Source organism: Periplaneta americana, chromosome 4, assembly GCF_040183065.1.
Source record: "Periplaneta americana isolate PAMFEO1 chromosome 4, P.americana_PAMFEO1_priV1, whole genome shotgun sequence".
Lineage (NCBI taxonomy): Eukaryota > Metazoa > Arthropoda > Insecta > Blattodea > Blattidae > Periplaneta > Periplaneta americana.
Genome location: NC_091120.1, coordinates 146,898,384 through 146,925,229, shown reverse-complemented (window position 1 = coordinate 146,925,229; position 26,846 = coordinate 146,898,384). Strand labels below are relative to the sequence as shown.

At 34.2% G+C, this 26,846-nt stretch overlaps 1 protein-coding gene across 4 annotated transcripts in view; it reads left to right on the top strand.

Annotated features, from left to right (window-relative positions):
* LOC138698283 (cytochrome P450 4C1-like) overlaps nucleotides 1-26,846 on the top strand; it is an 86,278-nt gene that overhangs the window by 20,002 nt on the left and 39,430 nt on the right. For 3 of the 4 annotated variants that reach the window (XM_069824074.1, XM_069824075.1, XM_069824077.1), the window contains 4 exons: nucleotides 2,089-2,319; nucleotides 15,131-15,237; nucleotides 18,512-18,602; nucleotides 24,095-24,280. In XM_069824074.1, the coding sequence (XP_069680175.1) occupies nucleotides 2,148-2,319; nucleotides 15,131-15,237; nucleotides 18,512-18,602; nucleotides 24,095-24,280 (556 nt within the window). In that variant the 5' untranslated portion in view covers nucleotides 2,089-2,147. The remainder of the gene's footprint in view (nucleotides 1-2,088; nucleotides 2,320-15,130; nucleotides 15,238-18,511; nucleotides 18,603-24,094; nucleotides 24,281-26,846) is intronic. The other variant, XM_069824076.1, reaches the window with a different exon arrangement.

Below are 26,846 nucleotides of genomic sequence, written 5' to 3'. Positions count from 1 at the left end.
AGAAGGAAATTTATTAATTCTGTCTAAAACCACCTCCTCTAAAGGGCTAGTCCTCTAACACGAACGCTACGAAAGTTTTCAGGACACAAAGAATATATGCTCCCTGCAACTACTGTATAAATGTTTATTAAAATGTGATAGATAAGAGAAAAGTACCTAATTTTGCCTAAAACTACCCGTATAAAAGGATAATTCCTCTTATACAAACGCAATGAGACTTTTTGCATAAAAAGTAAATGCTACCTGTAACTCCTGTACAAAGTTTCATGAAAAATCTGTTTGTTAGGAGAAATGTTATTTTGTCTGAAACCACCTCCTGTAAAGGTGTAGTTCCTCTTACATAAACGTAATGAGACTTTGACTCAAAAAATATATGCTACCTGTAACCCCTGTGTAAAATTTCATGAAAACCTGTTATAGGCTATATAAGTTATTCATTTTGTCCAGCTAGATTTGTGTTTTGATTCATTTTGCAGTGTGAGTATTATTCAGGTGCCATATATATTTATGGTGTAGGCCTACTGATTTAAATCAAAGTTTCTCAACTAACGGTAATTCTGTTATACATGAACTAGTCATAGATTAAAGGTGATACACAGAGTAGAAATAATACGGTAGATATGTGCAGATTTCAACAGATTATTTCTTGGACAAGGTATAACATAAAAATTATAATACCATTATAGTCCCAAATAAATGTTAAATACAGAATAATGAAGCAAATTATATAATCATACGATGTTTTCGAAAAAAACTCTCAAAACAACCTACTTAAATTACATAATATAATAGCTAATCCGATTGTGAAATTTGCCTCAGAAACGTAACGAAAGACCATGATATTTTTAGGGGAGTAGAGCATTCGTCAGGGCAGTCATGAAGAAGACCAAAAAGCTCTTTGTATGCTCCTCCGGTAACTTTATCTAAATAATTAAGAAATTTGGTTTTGATTTGGTTGAGTGGTGCACACTTTAAGGGATAAGTAACAATGAGCCAGAGGTATTGATTCATAATGGTTCCTTTTTGATCAGGTTTTAATAAAGGGGAGAAACAGAGTTTAGAAATATTTTTACTGAATGTGGTAAAAACTACACATTTATCAAAAACTATTTCATCATTAAAATTATTACCAAGGTATTGAATGCGGTCATTAGGATTAGAAATGGATTGAATGAGCGAAACATTAGCGGATGTGACATTAAACTGGGATAGGATACCACTTTTAATCTCTATTAAATTGCACTTGCTAGGGTTAATAACCAAACGAAGGGTAGAAAGGTTACTTTCTGCTAGACTAATCAGAGATGTAATGCCATTTTCACTACTTGAAGTCAAACCAAAGTCATCTGCAAAAGCAACGGCAGAGAGTTTGTCTAGATTAGGATCTTATGCAAAACCATGGCCGTGGGATACTTCATTATCAGTAAGGTCCTTAATCATACCGATTCCTGAGTTTAAAAGAGTATCTAGTGGACTGCCCTAAGGAACACCATATTTTTTGCCTCAATGGGCTTAGTTTTCCGGTTAGAAATTTCAATTTGAGTCTGGTTCCTTATTAATAATTCAATTATTAAATTTCGTAATTTATAGGGCATAGAATTTATAGCTAGTGATCTTTTATCATGCTCATTTCCAATGCAATCAAACGCTTTGCTTACATCAAGAAAAAACAAAACAATCAGATTTAATGTGTTTCGCGTGCTTTAGACAACCATTAATTAATGACGTGTTGACATGGGTCCCTGGTGTACAAACGAAACCCCTTTGGTGAATGGAAGTGGAAATATAATGTTTTAACTTAAAATCTAGCATTTTCTCAATAAGACGTCGCACTACCGAGAAGATCGTAAAAGGCCGCCAATTTTTCAAACCACTGTCGTCAGTGATTCTGATTCTCAACAGAACAACTTTTTGGCAAGTTTAGCTGGATACATCCTTTAACATTTTTTGCTCAATTTACAAAACTTGGATCAGACCCGGTAAATTTCTACCCAACTTCCTTAGAACCAGTGCAAGGATCCTCTTTACTGTTAAATATCTTCTATACCCATTGAGAAATTCTTAATACAGCTTTGTTTTCTCGCACAGGTAACTGCGCATTGAAGTATACAGAAGTCCTTCCAGGATAATCTTGTGGTGCAAATACAATGGAACCCACAACACTACTGCTAGTTGCTGTTCTAATAGTAGGGATGCTTCTTCTACGTCAAAGAGATCCAGAGAAGTTGCGTATAAAGCGCATGATGGATAAACTGCCTGGTCTGCCCTCTTATCCAATTCTGGGAAGCATTCTACCATATATATTCGTAAAGCCAGAAGGTATGGACGTAAGAAAAATTAATAAAAGTAGCAGTAGTAGTTATAGTAGTGGAATGGAACGGAATTTAACTGAGCGGGGGCACGGATGGCCCAGCACTGTGACCTGTTGATATTTATTGCGCTAACCCTAGATATGGATTGAGTTGTGTGCCACAGATCCCTACGCGCACAGCCCTAAACACATGAATCCCTTAACGACTGGTCCCTACAGCCTACAGAAATTCATATACTATTCCTGCTTCGGCAACTTCCCCAAGGCCCCCCTGACGGTCCGAGGCGAAACTCCTCCCCCGAGTAGGTCCGCCTTGGATGCTCGTTGCGGAAGCCATCCAACGTCGCATAGCTACATTCCACGGAGGCCGGTCGAGAGAGCCAGTAGCTTCCGGAGGCCGCCTGTAGAGTGATGTGAAAACAAGAAACGGGATGATGACAAAGGGATGAAGGGGGGGGGGGGAAAACCAGGGGTAAAACCCCGAAAAAACCTCACCCAGACAACTCGTCCTGACCGGGAATCGAACCCAGGACCGCTGAGTTCTGAATTAGACTCGCTAACGGTGAGTAGTAGTAGTAGTAGTAGTAGTAGTATCAGCAGCAGTAGCAGTAGCAGCAGCAATAATTGTGTCGTTAATGTTATTGAACATATTGTCGTTCAGAGAACTTACGTAGAGTAGGCTGTTGCACAAGTGCAGTAACATTAAATTATATAAACAAAGAGTAAGTAATACAGTATGTACGGTGCCACAATTTTCTGGAAATAAAACATTACTTTGTTCTATGAACATACGTACAGTACATAGATGGGATACAAACGTTATAATTACATTATTTACATTTTACAACTGTCTACATCTTAAATTATATTTTATACTAGCTGAAAGTACACGGCGTTGTCCGGGTTTTCCTTTCTGCTTCTGTTTTCAAATGAACTGTTTGTTAAATTTTCGAAAATTTCGGGGACCCAACTATAGACAACTAAAAGGAATTGTTTTACTAAGCTTTCCTCGCACATAAAGATGAATCTTCACTTAACTTCACTTATATGAATTAATACTCCTTGGCCAAATGCCTGCCAGGTTTAACTAAATTTAAAACAATTGTAGATCAGGCACCGAAAAGAAAATATTTCATCATGTGCCTGACGTTCAACTTTGTTTTAAATTTATATATTTATTTGTTTTGTTTATTTATCTCTGCCGGTCAGTTACCGCTAAATTTCAAGTGCTTTATCTTAGTCGTGGCTGTCAGCGTATTAAACACCATTAATTTTTCTGCTGTCTCCTTTCCTCCCCGCCACAAATGTGACGTTGTACGACTACAGAGGCGGAGAAAAAATAATTGTAAGATCTGTACATTTAACTGAAGCTGTGCTGACATACATTTCACGTAATTTCATGTCTATGTGTGCTTTCACTTGAATTTAAGAGACAGCTGATGGTAATTAGAGAATTCTCTTGTTCCCAGTCTGAATCGTTGGGGTGTCATCGTGAGCCGAAATGTATCTATCGGTCGTACCAAAGAATCAATATATACGTATGTAATTGAATTTATATTGGAATATTTTTACCCCTTGACAGCTGTACGCCCGCTTATATCATACCCGGCCTTTTTTAAAATATTACTTGAGATATTATATCTAACAAATTCAGAACATATTAAATATATTACTTTTTATTTAATATACAGAATGCAGATAGAGTATAATTTTGCAAGAAGTCATTGTTCAGCATAAATAATAATATTTTGAAAGACATATGTTATAGAAAATGAAGTGACCGTTCTTTCCACAATGCTTGACATACTACACTGGCAACCTGATTACATAGATAAAATTTCGCAATAACACATTATTGGACATGGGCAATAATATTTTGAAAGATATATATTTTAGAATTAAGTAGTATATCGAAAGTTACACAACACAGAACTGCACGCATTGTATTCTTCACCTGACATAATTAGGAACATTAAATCCAGACGTTTGAGATGGGCAGGACGTGTAGCACGTATGGGCGAATCCAGAAATGCATATAGAGTGTTAGTTGGGAGGCCGGACGGAAAAAGACCTTTGGGAAGGCCGAGACGTAGATGGGAGGATAATATTAAAATGGATTTGAGGGAGGTGGGATATGATGATAGAGACTGGATTAATCTTGCTCAGGATAGGGACCAATGGTGGGCTTATGTGAGGGCGGCAATGAACCTCCGGGTTCCTTAAAAGCCAGTAAGTAAGTAAGTAGTATATCGAAATGATAGCCGTCCAAATCTTGGATTTAAAATATCGGTATCCCAATCAATTCAAATGAATAAAAATAAAGAAAATATAAATTAATGTCTTATTTTCAGTGGGCTTGCGTATATTCACATACTACATTAGAAATATGACAAAAGTCTCATTCATATGCATACAATTCGTTTTCCCGTATTTTGTATAAATGTGTATATATGTTTAGGTGTGCTCACTTGAAAGCAAGTTACGCAATTATTGACAATGTGAAAAACACGGAGATTTAAGTGAATGTCTGCAACTTTGAGTGACTACCCTTGAGCTTTATTTTACTACGGTCATTACGAATGCTAGTTGCACTGAAATGGCAGTTACTTAAAATCGAATGGCATGTTACTGGCTATCATAAGAATATGTGGGATAAAAACATCTTTTCCTTTCGTTTTGCCAATTAATACTGTCACTTCTATTACGTTTGTCATGAGTTTTTTCACACCAATTCCTGTTCCATTGCATAATTCAATATTTCGCAATAGTTGTATTGGTGATTCAATATTAAGTATTAAATTATGTGTTGGCAATCCTTGTGATTTTAAAGAATTTAAGAATTCAGTTTGATAAAACACAGTCTGCACACTATCTACAACAGCATCGAGAAATTTATAATTCGGTCCTGTACTTCGTAAAGATACTTATTGTATGAATGATCTAGTTTTAGCCTTCATGATGTATCTACAATGTTATTTTATATCGTTTTGCTTTTTCCATGGCCTCATGAAAGTCTATGTTGAATACAACAGACAATAATAAAGAACAATTGACTATAGAAGATTGCATTTTAGTACTATATATGAATGTTTGATCATATTTATTTTTATTTTTTACTTTTTTAATCAATTTAACGTCCATTTTAACAATTTTAATATAGCCTATGTTCTTCTCCGGGTTATGAAGATTAAATGTGCAAACTTTGGTACATATTGGTCAAAGCGTGTAGATTTGTATAGGGAACATACATACATACATACATACATACATACATACATACATACATACATACATACATACATACATACATACATACATACATACATACATACATACATACATACATACATACATACATACATACATACCCACATTCACTTTTATATATTAGACATTTACATTATGACATACACTTCAAGCGACTGGATTGTTTTCAAGATTGTTTCACTCTGCTGTCTGTCTAGGTATGGTTGATGTTGAAGTTTTCGTACGTACTAGCACTGAAGCCGGGACATTTGGGACGACGTAAAGTCATTGCGATGTCGAAAAAAAAATTTAATGAAATTTAATCAAATGTTTAAATAAACATATTAAATTTCTTAGACAATAAAATAAAACCTTGCAAAAACTGACAAAATGCATTACAACTGCTGGGAAAAAATTAATGTATAAAAATTGAAATATGGCTTCAATTATGGACTAAAAATTTATAATATGATTTTGAAATTGAAATATATATACATACACAGTGTTCTACCAAATGGCAGGTCCTTCATTATAAACCCAGCATTCCTCCAAGCTTTCCCACTTTCTGCCTTCCTTTTAGTCTCCGCATATGATCCACAAAGAAATATATTATGTATAGGCCTAATCAAGAAATTTTAACATGCATGAATTTAAATTAAAAATGAAATACATGTTTATAATAAATTATTGAAATTAGTATTAATACGTTGACTGACATATTTTAAATAAATATCTTGTGATTTGGCGATACTTCAATATAATTCATTTTATTACTCTATTATATTATCAAGTTGACCTACAAAACTTTTATCTTGACTACTTACATAATACAACACAATTTTTACTTTGAATTATTTTCTTTTCAAATAGAGAAATTGTCTTGTTTCTTCGTAATAATTTATTATCCTACGTACTATACACTCAATTTTCCCTCCGAACATGAGTTTTACTCAAACGGGAGCTAGATTTATAGCAAACAAAATATAGTAGGCCTATGACTTTCTAAATGTTTGTTCTTTTATAGTAATGTTATTGTTTTAAGACAAGTTTAAACTTTATTTATGTCGTTTCTTTTAATTATAAATGTTGTATGTTCTGGCAATAATAATAATAATAATAATAATAATAATAATAATAATAATTTATTTGTTTATTTACTTATTTATTATTAATTTATTTATTATTAATATTTGTGTGCTGAACAACAGACAGAGGCCAATTATAGTTCAGCACAATACACAAACAGAAGATACAAAGGTGCAAAACAAAATAAATAATATCTTAAATAACAAAAACATACATAAATAAAATTGAGAACAAACAGTAAAAACTAATAATCAAGACGAAACTAAACCTTAAAAGGATCTAAATTGTGCCCATGCAAATTGGCATATTTTATGCATCTACAGACTGGAGAAAGTGATTTTGAATTTCTGTTATAAAATTTTTTTTGAAATCTTAAACCTTTTGTAGGAATACGAAGGCTGATATTGTTTATGATAGACTCACAATCAATATCACCCTTGATAACTTTGCAAAAAAATTGATAATCAAGATTTAGACGTCTAGCATAAAGGCTACAACAGTTAAAATATTTACAGGTAATCTCATAGTTAAAGTTAGAGGAATTGGGTAGATATCGAAAAGCACATAAGGAAATAAATTTTCTCTGAATATTTTCCAATTTAACCGAATCGGTTGAAGTAATGGAATTCCAGGCTACAGATGCATATTCAAGTTTAGATCGAACCAAAGTAAATTATAGAATTAATAGTGACTCTGGAGTAGAAAAAGAATAAGTTAGAGACCTTATTAAACCAAGCATTCTTATTGAATGATTATAAATACATTGAACATGATCGTGAAAGTATAATTTAGAATCGAGTAGTACACCAAGATCTTTTACAGAATTTTTCCTAATAATACAGACGTTATTAAGAGAATAATTAAATTTTATGGAAGTAGTTTTTCGAGAGTACTAAATGACAAAAGTTTTTGTTTAATTAATTTTCATTCCATTATTGTCAGACCAAAGTTCAATAGAGTTAATGTCATACTGAAGAGTTTGGCAATCGGCAGAACTATTTATTGAGCGAAAGATTTTGAGATCATCAGCAAATAACAGGTAGTTTGAACTTATTCTTTTACATATGTCATCAATAAATAATAAAAATAATAGAGGGCCCAATGTAGATCCTTGGGGAACTCCACATAAATAATTAAATGGGTCCGAGAGAGAATCACCTAGACGAACACAACATTGTCTATTAGTTAAATAGTTTTCATACTAGCTCACGTAGTTAGAAGAGAGACCAAAGTTTTTTAATTTATCAAAATATTGTGAGGTACAACATCAAACGCTTTGCTAAAGTCGATATAAATTGAGTCAATTTGACCTTGGGTTTCAACAACAGGCATAACAAGATTAAGGTAGGATACTATGTTTGTAGTTGTTGATTTACCTTTGGTAAAACCATGTTGGGCTGAAATGATTTTATTCTTAACATAAAATGAAACATGTTTGTGGATTATTTTTTCAAAAATTTTTGAGAAATTGTTTAATATTGAAATAGGTCTATAATTGGAAACAACATTTTTTTACCATTCTTAAAGATATGAATAATGGATGCTTCTTTCCAAAGCATAGGGTATGTACCGGTTAATAAACTTAAATTAAATATAAAAGTTAAAACGGGTATTAGAATATTAGAACATCCCTTAATAATAAAATTAGGAATGCCATCAGTGCCCTTGGATTTATTAGGCTTAAGCTTTTTTATGGCTAATGAAACGTCATCAACTGTAATTTTAGGTAAGGATAAGAAGTCAGTAGAATTATAATCCAACAAACAGAGATTAGAATTAGGCTGTTTTTGAATCGATTTAAATTGATTAGCAAATGCATTAGCAATTTCTTTCTGATCAGTAATGTGAATCCCATTTATTAATAATTCGATGGGATAATTATTGGATTTACGAAAAGATTCTACGTATTTCCAAAATTTCTTAGGTTCATTCTTCAAATTTTCATCAATGGATTGTAACCATTTAAATTTATCAGATTTAATCATAGCTTTAACTTGTTTTCTGTAATTGGAAAAAATTTGATAATGGTGATCAGTTTTGAATTTCTTAAAATTTCTATGTGCTTTGTTCTTTTTCTTTATAAGTATACGCAAGCTATTTGAAAACCATTTAGGATAGTGCGATTTTTTTACGAAAGTGACAGGAACAGCAAGAGAAATAGCTTTGTTCATAATCTGGGATAACGCGTTAGCAGCAACGTTAACATCAGTAGTTTGAGATATGGAATTCCAATCATGATTGTATAGACTGGAATAGAGTTTCAAGTAATCACCTTGAGAATAATTTATGAAGGTACTAGATTGGCAGTGATCAGGTAGCGACAAATACACTTCAAGTTTAATGGAGATGGATGGATGATAAAAGTCCTCCAAAACTAGAGAATGATTGGCTAGTTTTACTGTACTGTTAATAATATTAGTAAAGACAAGATCAAGTAGATTTTTACTTGAAACAGTAAAATTAATTTTGGTTTAATCCCGGAAGGCAAGACGAGGAATATAAATCACTGGACTTAATTTTAGAGTAGTAATGAATATCATTAAGATTAAAACCAGTTGACCAATCCATACCAGGACAATTGAAATCACCAATAATTACTACTCTAAAATTATGAGTATCAAGGTTTTTTTTCAAGAAAATTGAGGTAAGATTTTAAGTGATTATGACCGAAATCAGGTGGGAAGTAATGATTTCCAATTAATAAATTAATACCATCAGCCATTTTAATTTCAATCCAAACACATTCATTAATAATTTCTAAATTATATCGCCGACAGATAAACGGTAACTGGTTGTTAATCGCTGTTAGGACACCCTAACCTCTTTTTTATTGGTGTCCTCGTAGGTTCTGTCTGCTCGAAACACAGTATAATTGTTAGGGAATAAATTTGTATTTAATACTGATTCAGATAACCATGTTTCAGTAAGACAGATAATGATATCATTATTACTTATTACATTTTGAAAAATTTCATCAATTTTTGTATTAAGACCACGAACATTTTGGTAAAATATCTCAAGATGATTATTATAACTGTGCATTGAGAGTTAGAGAATAATATTAAGAGACATTAACCCTAGAATCAACAGAGGTACCTGGTGGAGCAAAATGCTGCTCAGGTTTAAGTTTACCAAAAAAGGGTGCAATAAGGCATCCCGCAGGTCAAACATCAGAATTATTAATTAACTCGAAATCCCTCTCATCAACTGAGATATGAAAAGAGGAATACGACTGGTATTTTGTTTTCAATTTAGTTATTTCGAGAGACCTTAATTTACGTTGATGAAAGAGTGAATCCTTAATATTATTCTCGTTTACATTAGGACTAAATCTAGAAACAAAAAGGGATTTGGTTCTGATTCTCTCTGGAGCCATTTCTAAGTTGCTATTAGTTACAGTGACAACTTTAGGATCTCGTTTCTTAAATTGTTTGCGAGTGACAGTTTGATAACCATCAGAGTCAGCGTTATTTGATAACGCAACAGTGCTATCGTCTGAGCGTACGACAGCAGAGATTACCTCATTACTGTTATGTTGAGTAAGAGGAAATGAAGTACTTGGTGCTGACTTCGCATGATTGCGAGAATTAACTATGTCAGACAAAACACTACTGAAGGATTTAGTAATAGGGTTAACAGTGGACTGTTCACCCAATTTAGAGACAATCTGATCAGGCTTACAAGGACAGGAATTTTTAACCAAAATGTCAGCCATTTGTAATTTGAGGGCAGTATTCTCACTCTTTAGTTCACCCATTTCATTTTCCAGATTTTTAACATGTTCAAGAATGACTGTTAAAGTATCTAGAATGGACTCACTGTTGAGTCTCACTGTCTCTACTTGAACATAAAGAGACTCCTTACTTTGTAAATTAGGTAGTTCCAGTACTCTAGTAGGCGAGATGATCTTCTTATCGGTCTTCTTGGTGGCTTTCATAGGAGTGTTATCACCATGAACCGCCTTCGCTGCACTGATACACTTATCACACTTGAAGGAGGAAATGCCTCCCTTCATGAAAAAATCGTATTCAACTTCACTCATATTTAAACAGTCCAGATGAAATCTTAGGCCACAAGGCCCAGCACACTTCAGGAACTTTTGTCTGCCGAAGAAAGCAGCCCTACATTTTGAACATGTATCTTTATTAGCCGGCATTTTACGCAGTTAAATAAGCGCCTTAAATGAGGACACAGGCGAATGTAGTAATAACTGAACACTGTGAAAACAGCGGAGCTACACAAAAAGTCGACTGCTCTTCATGACGACTAGAAGCCGAATGACGACTAGAAGACTATTATTAACAATAATAATAATAATAGACTAATAGACCTAATAATACCAATTACAATTGTAATAATAATAATAATAATAATAATAATAATAATAATAATAATAATAATAATAATTTTTAAAACAACGTTTCAAACAGTTCTGCTCTATATTACTCTTTATAGGACCAAGAATATGTTATGTTTCCACACCTGACAGACAATAATACATTCTATTCTGGCCAACATAATATTTACGTCTGTCCTTCAGGCTAGAACTTACTTATGAAATTATTTGCTCGTCATGCATTGAAAAATCTCCAACTAATACGGTATGTGTATGATGAGAATGGACTACCTTGTCGCTGCTCTGCTTTATGCTGTGTGCACGTAACTTCAGAGTTTATGTGCTTCAACTTCAAAATCTACTAGACTTCGAAGTTGAGGTCCCAGTCAGGGATATACAGGTTAACTGATAGTATTCTATCGGTTGGAGGTGAGAGAACAGGCTAGAGATTTTTACTTTTTCCATCTATCGGATCTATCTACTGCGCCGTCTTTCTAGGTCTGTTTGAAAGTTTCATATGTTCTAGCATTGAAGCTGGGACATTTGGACGACGTTCAGTCATTTCGATGTAGAAAACTAAATTAAATGGGAATAAATTTCTACATAGGCCTATGCATTACTAAATTCCTTCCACAAAAAAGACCCTTTCAAATAGAAACAAGTATATTTTATTTCAAAAGCCAAATGCGTAAGAACTGAAGGCAAAAAATATAGCCTTAATTATGGGATAAACATTTATAATGACATTATTTCGAAATCACGGCATCTATATCAAAAATTGTAACGCATAAATCCAAATTAGAAGTACGAGATATTTAGAATGCGTTATTTAAATTGGTATTAATATTATTATATTCAACATACTATATATTTCAAATAAGTATCTTGCGAGTTTGTGATAACGATATTTCATTTGATTCTCAGTTTACTCTATTTAGTTGTGGACTTAACCTAAAAATCTTTCATTCTGACTTCTTACTAATATCAAATTTTTACTGAATAGCGTACATACTTCAGATATTTTCATTTTAAGTATAATACATTATCTTCGTAATAATGTATTATCTTCGTTTCTTGGTAATGATTTATTAAGCTACTCTATGTTCAGTTGTCCCAGCGAACATGAATTATACTCATACGAGGCTTAGAGATTTATGTTAAATAGAACATATTGTTTATTATTCGGTTGAGAGGCTTTTATCATCCAGTCTGCTCTCGAAACAGATGAAAGTTAGAATTTATAAAACAGTTATATTACCAGTTGTTCTGTATGGTTGTGAAACCTGGACTCTCAATTTGAGAGAGAAACAGAAGTTAAGGGTTTTAGAGAATAAAGTGCCCAATCTGATGGAAGTGTACCTAGCAACCTTCTGTTTCTCACGATCTTATCCTTCGATATCATGCTCTTGAATTTCGCTAGTTTAGGCCTAACTGGATCTGGATTACGATTTAGATTTCTTTTTCCTATTCTAAATACATTCACAATTTGTCCGTCAATCAAATCCATTCCAAAACACTCTCAACACGTTGCTATCATCTTCTCGTATTTTTCACCACTATGTTCCTTTTTCTTTTCTTCTACTCCAAAAAATGTCAAGTTCTTTCTCCTCTTTTCCGCCTCTAAGTGTTCACATTTGCCTTTCAAATATTTATTTTAATGTTGGATTTTTTCCGCCTTCTTCCTCACCTTCGCTATGGTCTCTTTCAATGCTATTAAATCTTGTTTCATTTTAATATCCTCCATTTCACTCCGTCTTCTTTCACTTATTAATACAGAGGTCAATGCCTCTGCTACGCTTACTTCCACTGACTTGCACAAATTAACCTCCACACTCGCTGCTTGCTTAAGACTGAATTGTCTTATGAAAAACTGATAATAACAATGATAGCCTATGTCAGTGATGTCAACTGATGCCCATAGGAGCAAGCGCGCGCTTAGAGCCCAGGAGAGCCTGAGCGCTTTACAGCGGAAAGGAAAGAGACAGACGAAAGAGATAGTATATGCCGCTTCGTCGAGCTATATACAGGGATGGCCAGCACTGATTCAATGGATAAAGGAAAGAGAACTTATTAAAACTGTATTCATGTTAATTTTTAGATTTGTCTGAGAAGTATAAGTGCATTATAAGAATGTATGTTTTAATTTTAATGCTCATTTTTCACGAGTTTGCTTTTTTATTCAAAAGGAATATTTTGTCAACTTTTTTACAGAAAAGTGAAATTTTCAGGTGTGTTTATTTAATAGCCTTACAGGTAATGAAACAATGTTTTCGTAAATCTAATATATCGTAAATATGTATTACTGAAGATAGTGTATTAAAATGTTTGAAAATATTCGCATGAAAAATGTTTGTAAGGCAATGAATTAACAAAGCAACTACTGTTACATCACAAACAAAAGATATGTGCCTATGTTTTGGTGCAACGTCAGCCCTATAGCTTCAGCAGATTTCGAGCTAATTTAATATTCTGATAACAGAAAGTTGCGCACCAATATCACCTAAAAGCAAAATGCGATAAGAGTTTTATTATGTAATATTAGTTACAGATAAAACATATAACTATAATATTGTTTTAAATAATTTTATAAGCTAAAGATACTATCAATATCAATTTCAACTTATCATGTCATATTCAATGTCTTTCTTTGGGATAACACTTTCTTTATGAATGATGTGTTTAATTCACTTACTACAGTATAGTTGTACTTATTATGGAATTTGTGTGAATATTCCTTCTTTACTCTTTATTACGTTGTTAACGTTTAAAAAACAACTGCAATATTAGGCTAAGAAATAGGTGTTAGTACTTTTGTTTTACAGACAATATAGAAAATATCAAACAGAAAGAAGCCATATAAAAATAACGACATAAAATTTCACGTTCCGTTTGAAGTTTGTGCACCACTGTTTTCTTAATCCAACAGGCTGCTTATTCCTCCTAGCATACCTAGCGCTTAATGTCCGCGCACGACGTCAAGGTCAGAAAAATGCACTTGCTTTGACATCACAGGCCTATGTGATGCCAGGACGTTATGGGACAACAGAACAAAATAATAATAATAATAATAATAATAATAATAATAATAATAATAATAATAATAATAATAATAATAATAATAATAATAATAATAATCATAATACGGTTATAACAACAACTATACACCGAGCGAGTCGGCTCAGATGGTATTCCGGAGGTCCCGGCTTCTAACCTCACGGCCGACCAATCTTACTGGAGTTTTCCATGGTTTCCTTCAGTCACAAAGACAATGCCGGATTGGAAATTTACATACGAAGATTAATCACTGCTTTAATTACCAATATAAACGTTAATCAATAATCTAAAATCAAACACTACAACTGCCTACTGATATACCCAATCTCCTACACGCTATACGATCACAGATGCCAAAGCGTGTATAAATAAATTTAAGAAGAAATAAATAATTAAGCCTGTAATAATAATAATAATAATAATAATAATAATAATAATAATAATAATAATAATAATAATAATGATAATAGTGCATTGCACTATAACAAAATTATCGCTATTTATCTTCCTGTTTTAATCTCTTTCGTATCCAAAAACATGTCATTATTAAGATTCATGATATATTTCATAACGTTGACTAATATTACTAATCCTGATACTTTAAAACACTTCAGGCATAGAAGACATAATGTATTACCATCCCCTTCTATAAACAATTATTTTTCCTCCTCCTGATATTGAACATAATTTTATACACTTTCGCCTGTTTTGCAAGCGGTCTGGGATTGGTACAGTCGGAAATTCTGCTATTCACCACTGTGCTCAGGTAACTGACGGACTCCAACTGGCTCCGGACTCCGTGAATACAAATGAGGAGTCTCGAGACTCATAATGAGCCCCTTGGCAAAGCCTGTCATAGAATCGTCAGTATTAATAGCTGAGAGTGAATTACATTTTTTCTAATTCTCCAAAAAGGGATGTCAGTCATTATAAACCAATCTCCAGTATTATCTTCAGATAAATACATGTTCCCTAACCAAACATTATACTTTCTCCAAAAATTATCTTAAGATGAACACAATTTCCCAAAACCCAAACCTAAAATTATATTGTACACCAAATAGCTTAAACTTAATTATGATATATTTTTGTTGCAGACAGATGGGGTTTAACTTACAAAATTGCAGTACAATACAAGCCCCTTATCAAATGGTGGATCGGTCCATTTCCGGCAATCACTATAGTACATCCAGATTTCGCTGAGGTCAGTATTATGCAGTATTTCATTTATAAAATATCAAGAGTCTTGAAGATGGCACATGCTCTCCCATTGTAATACATGTTATGTGAACAATTTACTGCGGGATAAAGCAAGGAGATGCACTATCACTTTTACTTTTTAACTTTGCTCTAGAATATTCCATTAGAAGGAACAAAGAAGACGGAGAGGGTTTGGAATTGAAAGGATTACATCAGCTGCTTCTTTATACCGATCACGTGAATATGTTAGGAGAAAAAACATGAATGATTAGGGAAAACATGGGAATTTTACTTGAAGGACGTAAGGAGATAGGTTTCGAAGTAAGTCCCGAAAAGACAAAGTATATGATTATGTCTCGTGACCAGAACATACCTAGTACGAAATGAAAATATAAAAATAGGAAATTCATCCTTTGAAGAGGTGATAAAATTCAAATAACTTGGGGCAACAGTAACAGATATAAATTGCACTCGGAAAGAGATTAAACGCAGAATAAAAATGAGAAATGTCTGTTATTCTTCGGTTGAGAAGTTTTGTCATTCAGTCTGCTCTAAAGAGGCTTAAAGTTGATATATATAAAACCATTATATTTCCGATTGTTCTGTTTGGATGTGAAATTTGAACTCTCTCACTTTGAGAGATGAAGATGTTAAGGATGCAAGAGAATAAAGTCCTCAGGAAAATATTTGGGGCTAAGAGGGATGAAGTTACAGGAGAATGGAGAAAGTTACACAACGCAGAACTGCACGCATTGTGTTCCTCAGCTAACATAATAATTAGGAATATTAAATCCAGACGTTTGAAATGGGCAGGGCATGTAGCATGTATGGGTGAATCCATGAATGCATATAAAGTATTAGAAGATCTGATGGAAAAAGATTTTTAGAGAGGCCAAAACGTAGGTGGGAGGATAATTTTACAATGAATTTGAGAGAGATGGGAAATGTGATATGGCTGGATTAATATTGCTCAGGACAGGAACCTATGGCGGGCTTATGTGAGAGCAGCAATGAAACTCCGGGTTCATTAAAAGCCATTTGTAAGGAAGTACATCTTGGAAGTTTCGCACCAACTCCTTCACTGTAGTGTGTTACCAACTATAATTCTCTCTTTAGTTTATTTTCTTGAATTATTATTTTCATTTGTACAGAAATAAATTACTCAGTTATTGCACACCGAAAAAATAATATAAACGTTCGATATCGGAACTAAAGAGTACTTTTGTAACTGTGAAAAACGTTGGAAATCTGACTTCGGGTGCAAAGTGCACCGTTTAAGTTAGGATGATCAGATTTTGAGACACAGAACCCATTCCTAAAAGTGGTCCTGTGTGCATCTCAAATTTCAGATATCAAAACTTCACACCAAAGCAGTAACCAGTTTCAATCCATACACATTTTCAGATGTGTAGACTAATATTTATCTGATACAACTGAAACAAAAAAAAAAAAAATGTATCAGTAATAAAAAAATATCACATTTTATTATGAGAAAGGGTAAATTGTATGTGTTTAGTACTCATGTTCACTTTCAACTCTTTTATAACATGAATTAGAAAAATACACATAGTCTACACAATGCAGTTGCTGCAACTGATTATTCTCCAGCAATTACTATTGAGCAACTACATATCTCTGATTTGATTGTTTTGCTTTCAACAACAGCCATAGTTGAAAATTAGAAGAATAGAGTCGTACTCGCACAAATTCAACACAGCTATAATTCAGATTATACATTGTGATCAACAGGTGTGTTAAAGTTCCTTTTTCAGTATAGATTTTTCATTTTTGCACTTTTGTTCACTGCTACGAAGTATTTTCTGTTGTTATCCTCTTCAATTATTTTCTCTGAGAGGAAAGAAAACATGAAACTTTCGCTTCAAATTTTATTTCGCAGGATTTTCAGCAGAATAAATTTTAAAAATTGTGGTTCATTTATGAAATTTTTCGAGTCAACTAGTTTTTCTTTTCAATATTTGGGAAAATGAACCTCGTCTTTTCAATCTCAAAGTGCTATCGTACTGCAGTCAGATAGATGTAAGAATCCAATCTGGCCATGTAACACCACCGCTCTCTCAGCTGCTGCTCATTAGAGTCTCTACTATTCACAGTTATTCACGAAGTGTTACCACCATTTAAGGAAAGCCTTGCTTTGAGGTCAAATTCAGAAATACGCGTAAAAAAATGTGTCCATCTTATACAGAGTTGTTTCCGATCTCAGATAACCTCTGCAGTTGTCAGCGTCGTTAAATAAACCATAATTTAAACATTTTTTTTAAAACTTTACAAGATTTGTTCTAAACTCCATACGTAGCTAAAAGCATGGAGGGTTGGGAGGGAAGATAGGAGAGGTCAGCGAGCTTGAAGGGGCAGATTCGAGCGAGCTGAATAGATCCGCTTCTTCAAAGCAGATTTCGGTTCTTGTTAGCTCGACAAACTTGAACCGAACATATCACTTGAAATACACTATACTAATCCCTACAGCTATTATTTCAAAGGAATTCATTAATATTACTTCTGCCAAATTGTGTAGGTCAATAGTAAGGGCCGCGTATTTATGATGTTCGCGAAAATAACGACATGATAGGTATACATTAGGGTTTTGCTAATCTTTACGCATTAAGTGATTCTGATTAATAATATGCGGATGAAACAATCGCGACAAATCGCATAATAAAGTTCTAATAGCGAAATGTGAATACATTCGCGAATTATTACTATTGTGTCGTTTTATAGTGAACTTCATATTCTGAGTTTTTTTGTTTACTTTCTTTTCACTCGAATTTGTAATATATCCAAGTAGGCTATATTACATGGTATTCTAGGTGTTCTGATTACATTAGTGATCTCAAAAGACAGAGAATTCAACATTTCACTGATAATTTAAAAGTGTTAATTTGAGGGCTGCAAGTTTTTTTAGTTTTTAATGAATGTGTGTTAAATACAGTGTCAATCCAACAAATATTGTATATTGGCAATACCGTACCTTTACCATAATCTAACGAAACTTCAATGTTAATTATTTGGAAAGCAATATTCATACTGAGTCAGTACTCCAATTCCAAAATAATTGTATTTTCCAAAATTTCCATTAATCTCCGCCAAGATTACAAATCAATCTCCAACAAACTTCGCCGACACCAATATTGATAACAAAATGATAAAATTAATCACCATAAATACCTCCCCTGCCAACGTTAAGTACATTTCTCAAGCAAGTTATTGTACCAGTATTATGTGTTAATATAGTACAAGTTATTATTGTTAATTCTCTGCAGGCGGTGCTCAACAACACACATACAATAGAAAAGACCAAACTTTACAAGATTATGGAACCCTGGTTGGGATCTGGACTAATCACTTCTACAGGTATGGAAAATTGTTGTATGCAGAAATATAGTTTCTAATAGTATTTGTTTTCCTTGTCGTAAGTCTATAAACTGTCATGTTTTCCCGATTGATATTAAGTTATCAGGTCTTCTCTTAGTTACATATTATAGTGTTTATAAAGTAACTCATAATTTCAACTGAAATTGAATGAGGGGATTTTGGATAAAAAGCTGAGACATGTCAAACCATACATCTAGAAAATAATATTTTTATAGAAACAACATTTTTTCAACTAATTTCGTGTGAAATATGGCGTCATCATGAAAATTTTTTAATGACACTTTGCAGTTTTTCTAATATCAACTGAGAGATCATTTGTTTTATACAGAAGTACTATGGATATGGTTACTTTGGTAACAATCATTTTGCTATTCCCTGTGTTATGAAAGCAGTTTTATTGATGCCATCATTTTGAAACAAGATATTCTTAACACAAAATGAGGACATTAAGATTCTGATGATGATGGGATTTGGTGACAGAAGACATTCACAACAAGATTACGTACAATTTTTGAAGATACTCATCCCAATCGGCCACATAAGTTACTTGTCTGTCCATTGTGAGAAGAATAAAAGCGAAATTCAGACAACATGGTCATGTCAGGCATAAATGGTTCATTTTCTGTTAAGAACTTCTTGTTTTATGTTGATTTCATCAATAAAACAGTTTTCATAGTACAAGGACTAACATAATTTATCAACAATAAAATTGTTACCATATTAACCATAACTATAGTGAATCTGTAAATGAAGAGTTACAAATACGAAATAACTTAGAGGTACAAATATGAAATAGTTGATATACGGCCTGAAACGTGTCTAGCGAAAGCCTTCCAAATTACTACGCACTGATACTTTCGCGGAAATGTGTTAGTTTGGAGTTAGAAGATGAACTGTTGAAAAGTTTATCATTATTGCGTTTTCTAGAAAAGTAAACCTGTTGGCGGTACGTGCATTTCTTGAATATACATTCTTATTCGTTAATGTTAGAAATATTAATGATGTAATTATATAGGGTGTTAAAAAGTGTGTATCCAATATTTTAGAAGGTGATAGTATGCATCCAAACAAGAAAACAATGTCTAATAAACATGGGTCTTATAACTCATACTTTCTGAGATCTGGACACTCGTTCATAGGAGGCGCTCAATGACGTGACGTCCATTCATGGCAATGCATTGCTCTTCTCTACAACACAGCAGACTACCAGATAATCATACCGTTGATACGTCGCAAGGAATACTGGAAACAAAAGTTTGGTTGCGGATATGAGCGGGGTTCAGCAGAGATGGTGTTGTGAATTTTCGTAATTAGCATGTGTGAATGTGTGGGCTGATGAAAATTCCCATACAGTTGAAGAAACAAGGCATCAGCAACGATTCTGAATGATAATAGATTAATAGGGCCATACGTGCTACCACAGAGATTAACTGGGACTAGTTACGAGAAATTTCTTATTAACGTATTACCTATCTTGCTGGAGAATTTGCCATGTCAGCAAAGGCTACTGATGTGGTTCATCCACGAGGGCACACCAGCACATTTTCTCCGCAATGTGCGTGAACACGTGATGCTGATATTTCAGGACTGCTGGATTGGTCGGGAAGGCCTCGCACCTTGGCCTGCTCGTTCCCAAACCTAAATCCCCTAGACTTTTCGTTATGGAGAAACCTGAAGGAATTGTCTACGCCACTCCAATCAACAATGTGCAGACAATACAGGATCTCGTCTTAAATGCATGTCAGTACAACAAGAACAACCAGTTCAATTTCAATGAGTGCGCAATTCCTTACGCTTAAGGGCATTGCCATGAATGGACGTCACATTGAGCACCTCTTATGAACAAGTTTTTAGATCTCAGAAAGTATGTATTATAGAGTCCATGTTTATTAGATATTATATTCTTGTTTCGATGTATAGGCTTTACTATCATTTCCTAATATATTGGATACTTTTTTTAACAACTTGTATCCTTAAAGAGTAATAATGTACGTTTACAGCAATATATGGTTAAGTGATCTCGTTTCTAAATTATGAAAAGTTTTGAGGTTATTTCTGACAACATCAGTCTGTCACAAATATAAAATACTAGTATTATTACTATTCAATCTTTATACCATGATTTTCTGTTTCGTAACTAGTGTTGGCACCTGTAAGAGGAGGAAAAACCTCACCTTCAATAAACTTAGAAAACAGTGAGATGGAGATGCATTGCAAAAAGCCATTAAACAAGTTCGAGAAAAGATGTGACAGACGATTCATCTGGATTCAGTATTACGGTTGGAAAAACACCTGCTAATGAAGATGCTGAATGCTTGTTCTGTGTTTTCGTAGTAGAGGCCATCTTGATTTGCAATTTTGTTAATCTTGCGACTTGTTTATAGCATTCAATTTTTGTACCTCCATTTTTATGAAGGAAATATGTTAGATTTTGGGGGAATTATTTTTTTCAAACATTTCATCACATCTTACGAACATCCATTCACAGGGATATTCAAGAATAAACAGGACGATATTTGACGTTCAGCATTCAAAACATGTAGGTTACAAAACGAGAAAAACCAAATATGGTATTCCATGTTTGTAATACTTCCCTAGAAAACGAATGCAAGTTTAGAAATAAATTATATATATATATATATATATATATATATATATACGTACTCATATAAGCTATATTAAAAAAAATTGTAGGGTGCTATTTAGGAATGTTCTCAATGATGTCATAACTCGCAAAAATATTTCGCTTCTATAAAAAATATTATTTCTAAATATATTCTTTGAAGCGACTGAGTTTTTATGCAACATCCCTTCATTCAATTTTAATTGCAATTATGTTTTACTTTAAAAAAAAACTATATATTAACGGTCTTACTAATAAAAACTCTATATACAAACGTTTAACTCTCTTATACTTATGCAATGAGTAGCTCGTTTATAAGTCGTGTGTAAATTCCTTACTAATAATCACTACATATGTCGTGTATAACAGTATAACTGTTACACAGCTACGTCATAGTTTCGTCATTACTTCGTTACGAAAGGTAATAGAATATCTTAGATTCTCTATTGCATCCGGTAGAGCGCTCTAGTGTGCCGTGTTAAGAATCGATAGTACAACTGGCTCTGATCGATTACCACACTATATTTTGGTCAAAGAGAACAAGCTACAGCAATAATATTCTACTTATTCTGTGCTCTTTGGTTTGTTCTTCTGTGGTTACAAGGCAGCCATCAACATAAAATGACAGTCGATACGAAGATCTGTTAAAGCGGCGGCCATTTTTCCTCTGTATACAAAGCTTAAACAAGGGGTTTCGTATATATAACTACTGCAAAGCAATTCCCATTGAATAGTTACAGATTGTTTATACATCCATTTCTTATGCATGGTTTACTAGTAACGTTTTCTGTCTCAACGCTGCATAAGTCTCGTATAAAACCTATACACGGTTTATTAGTAAGACCGTAAGTAAATCAACTTTTGCTGTCCAAATTTCACGAGAGGATCCCTGCGAGGGGAGTATAGTCCTTGCTGGGTAAGAGGAGAGAGTAAGCCAGTGATTCAGCGTTGTTGAAGAAGGTGGATGGAGGTGATGTCATTGGCCGGTTGGTACAAACAAGACTCAGTCAATGGCCGGCAGGTTCCGTGTTGTGGGTAAGTTATAAGAGTGGGGGGAAAACTTCCATTCCTTGCTCGGATCTTGTCGTGAAATGCGGGCTTGTATTACTTTAATATTTAATTTGTTTTTATAAATATGCCTCCAGTACAAGTGGTATGCTGCATGTTGTGACGGTTAATTGCATGTAAGCCGTGCTTGTCGTCACGAACGACGGCCAATGAGCTAAGATGGATTATGTACCGTTGACATGGAAGTGACAGTTCAGCCAATAAACGTCATTGTACTTCAGGCATTATTTCAGACTGCGCCTCTGTGCTACGTGCCAAAAATTAAGTTATTTAAGTGAGTTTGCATTTGTGTTTCCTTAAATATGTATACTATTAGCATTAGTATTAAGTTTATTTTGCCTATGATTCGCGTTCCGGAATGTGCGTAGGTTCGAATCCTCATGGGAGAAGAAATTTTCTCATAAAATTTGGGCCAGTGTATGGCACCGGTGCCCACACAGCATCGTGATGAACTTGAGCAGGTACGATAGGTAGTGAAATCCAGCTATAACGGCTGAGGCGATAATCGTGCTATTCACACGATACCTCCATCCTGGTTGCATGATCGTCCACCTCTTCTTCGACATGTGGACGTGAGGCCGGCAGCCGGCTGGTCGGTCATGGTCCTTCATGGGCTGTCGTGCCTCGGATTATTATTATTATTATTATTATTATTATTATTATTATTATTATTATTATTATTATTATTATTATTATTATTATTATTATTAAGTTGATTTGGCAGAATACCAACGCACGGGAGAAATTCTTCATACAGAAACGGTCTTAGTGTAGTAAGTTTGCAAATATAAAAATTGGAGAAAACAGAAGACCGCCAACCTTCGTGCAACGTTTCCAAAAATCAGTAACGCAGAACTAAAGCTAGCTGTGAGGTAATTTAGAGCACCAAAACCTGAGGGTAAGGCAAAGTTTATCTTAATCTACCTACATACGTCATCATGGGCAGTCGTTCCTGGCAGCAACTGTAAGAATTAAATTGTTAACAAATTTCAACAAAGATGATTTCATTTTCAAATAAAAATAAAACACTGTAGCTATGTACGTGCAGTTCCAGAAAAAATGGCCCGCCTAATTTTACTCAGTTTCAAACATAATGCTTCACATAGCCTATATGCAGTAATTAAAGAAGAGCACTTGTTTGTATGCTACTTGTGGACAGCGGCATGAAACTTGCTGCTAATATGCAGGTGGATTCCCATCAAGACTCGGGCCATTTTTTTCTAACTGTATGTACGACGTCAGTAAGGAAGTTACGAATTGAGGTAACGACATACATTTTAAAATTACTTTTCAGAAGGAAAAGTTATATTTGTTTGGATCAAATTTCTGTACATTCAAAGGAAAAACTAAAATTCCTTCAATCATTTCCAATCATTATACACTACTCTCTTAAACTTACTGAGCATATTGGGAATTAAATCAATGGCTTTCCCATACACGCTATTCAATGTATTATATAAATCTTTTTTTCTTTCAGAAAGGAAGCAAAAACGAGTAAAAATATAGGCTATTAAGCTTTATTGTTTGAAATATCTTAAGGAATATCTCCCCAATATTAATGACATTACTTACGAATCAGCATGTATACATAGATTCATGCATGCGCTCGCGCACGCACGCACGCACGCACACACACACACATACACACACATACACACATACATACACACATGCGCCACATTTCTTTTATAAAACATCCTACATTATTACACAATTCTAATTTAATGTACATTTTAGGAGTATGACTCTTATTTTAAATAATATTGATCAATGTTCAAAGGTTTAAAATGGCACACACACAGGAAGATCATCACACCATCCTTCCACTTCAAGATACTGGAAAACTTCGTCCCAATATTTTCAGAAAAGGCTGATATTCTAGTGAAGAAATTGAAGGAGGAGGTTGGAGGAAGAGTCTTCGACGTTTACCCCTACGTCTCTGCCTGCACTCTGGATATTATCTGCGGTAAGTAGGCTACCTTCAATAAACATGGTAAGACGTGTCCTGTGACCGTATCGTGCCGTGGCTCTATCACCAATGGCTACGAAGAGGGAAGATAGGTTTTAGTTTGACGGTTGTGAGATGGAATACCGTGTCAGTAGATTTGTAAGATATGAACTATCATGAAACGAAGTCACTTTCGGAGAGCTCATTCTTTCCCCTCACGCAGTGTTGCCACGACCTACTCACGAAAATCAGGAGAAAATCATAGAAAAATACAGGAGATTAGAATAGATTAATAAACATGAATTTCCTCTTTGTATTATATTAATTACAAAATAGTGTACTGCAAGAAAGATGATATGTTGTATTACTATATAGCACATCCCTAACCAATGAAATGGAACAATTTTGCTAAATACAGGCGTAATTACTGTCATCTCTACTCAACGTATGCTATTTTGTTTTTACATAGTAATGTCTTATTGACAGTGTTTCGCATTAAAATGTATTAATCAGGAATTTTTCGTATATTCACAAACGATTTTCGATAGAACAAGATTTATTTTAAAGGTGATATTAAATACAGTACTGCATTAGCTGCAACTGTAACAGACAAAAAATTATCCCTTTTCTTGCTTTTGCATAACTATACCTGGTAAGGTTTATCTTGTCTCAGTAGCAATAAAACCAAGTCCCTTCAAATGAGGGTGGAGATTATAGGAGAGTTGTAAATTTTCAGGATTCCTTTCAAAACCTTGTTATTGTGCAGGCTACCGGAACTCAATTTCTTGAAAGACAAGCTCAGTGACGGAACTACACAGTACGAAGAGAGATATTTTGTAATTTTATTTTGCGCTACAGAATGTATCAATTGGTTCCTTCCGTCACTGGATGGATGGACGGCGTCTCTCCACTACCCCATTGCCATAACAATAGAGACGAAGTAAGACATATCTCCTTTCTCTCTCTTTTCACAGTGAGACAAGATAAATCACACAGACTCTACCCTTTAAACTGTTCATCATTTTCCCACTCTGATTTATAATATTCTGGGACTATTTACTTTTCTTTCTTGCTGGGACACTTTCACTCATTTAAAAATATCACTGTGCAAGATATGTGACACAATTACCTACACTTCACTCTCTCACTGTTTCACGTGCACACAATCAGAAACAAACTTCACTACTGAATAAGTTTCGTTTTTCCTCTGTTCCCTGGGTCCCCAAAGCAATAATGAAATAACTTATATCACATGCTTATGTTACATGAAGATTATATACCTGAGTGTGTGTGTTTGGAGGAGGGTGTGCATCCTTTCGTGGTAAGGTTTCAAACATTCGTTCTCTAATATCGTTTTTAATTATGTTTAAACTATCGAGTGGATTAGAGAGGGACATAACTCTGAGCCAAGTGTATAGAACATGGTCTTTATCTGCAGTGTGCTGTGTGCTGATATAATCTGCCGCTGGACTCCAACCGAGAAGTGACAACTTGCTTCTTGTAAGCATCATTGTGGTGACGCTAACAAGTTAGGAGCAGGGAGACAAATGAAAACATTGTTTGACTTGTGTATAAGATGCAAAAATAAGACATGGTGACATAATAATTATATGTGTACTAAACTAATGAACTGAAAATCCGGGCGTAGAACTAGGTGACTGCAGCTTGCCAAAAAGGCAGGAGAAATTCGGACTTTTGACAAAAAAATCAGTAGAGCAGTAGATTCAATGGAAAAACACGAAATCTCCTGCTAAATCAGTAGGTATGGCAACACTGGCCTCACGCGCAGCTCACATGCCAGGTATCGCCTCCTTTTTCTATACGTTGTCCCGCACATCGGAGTCGCGATCTAAGTGTAAGCATCCTACCTAGGACTTGTGTTACGGAATGCGCGGAAGTTCGAGTCCTCATGGAGTAAGAAATTTCCTAATGAAATTTTGGACAGTGTATGTGACCGGTGCCCACATAACGTCGTTATATGCTTGCGGAGCTACGACAAATAACGAAATCCGGTTATAAAAACCAGTTATTACGGCTGGGAGGTAATCGTGATAAGGACACGATACTTTCATACCTTCTCTTCATATGATAGACTTACCTATTAGGTTTCCTCTATTTTCGGATTCTCTCCTTCAATATCTTCTTAAGGGAATACGGAATCTCATTATTTGAAAACAAGATCATGTTCTTAGAATGAGTTGTACTAAGGGTCCTCAAATGTTAACAGTTGGTAAATACAGTATAGGCTTTCCAAGAATTTTGAAGTTTCATCTTCCTTTATGATATTTGAAATAGACTGAAAATGCCTGCCATTCCTTTATTTTTGATAACGTTAACAGTTAATATCTCAAATAAAGAATAACATATACATATATAGGCTTAATTATACAATATTGCATCACTTGTAAAGCATTGTAATTATCAATTGTATGCCGATAACCTTCAATGTTACAGCTCTTCACTTTTACACAATATAGATAAACTGAATGAAGACATGAACTCGATTGTGACATGGACAAAGAACTTCGATTTTAAAATCAATCCTGAAAAGAAATGGGCAATTATGTTAGGACACAAACGTCAA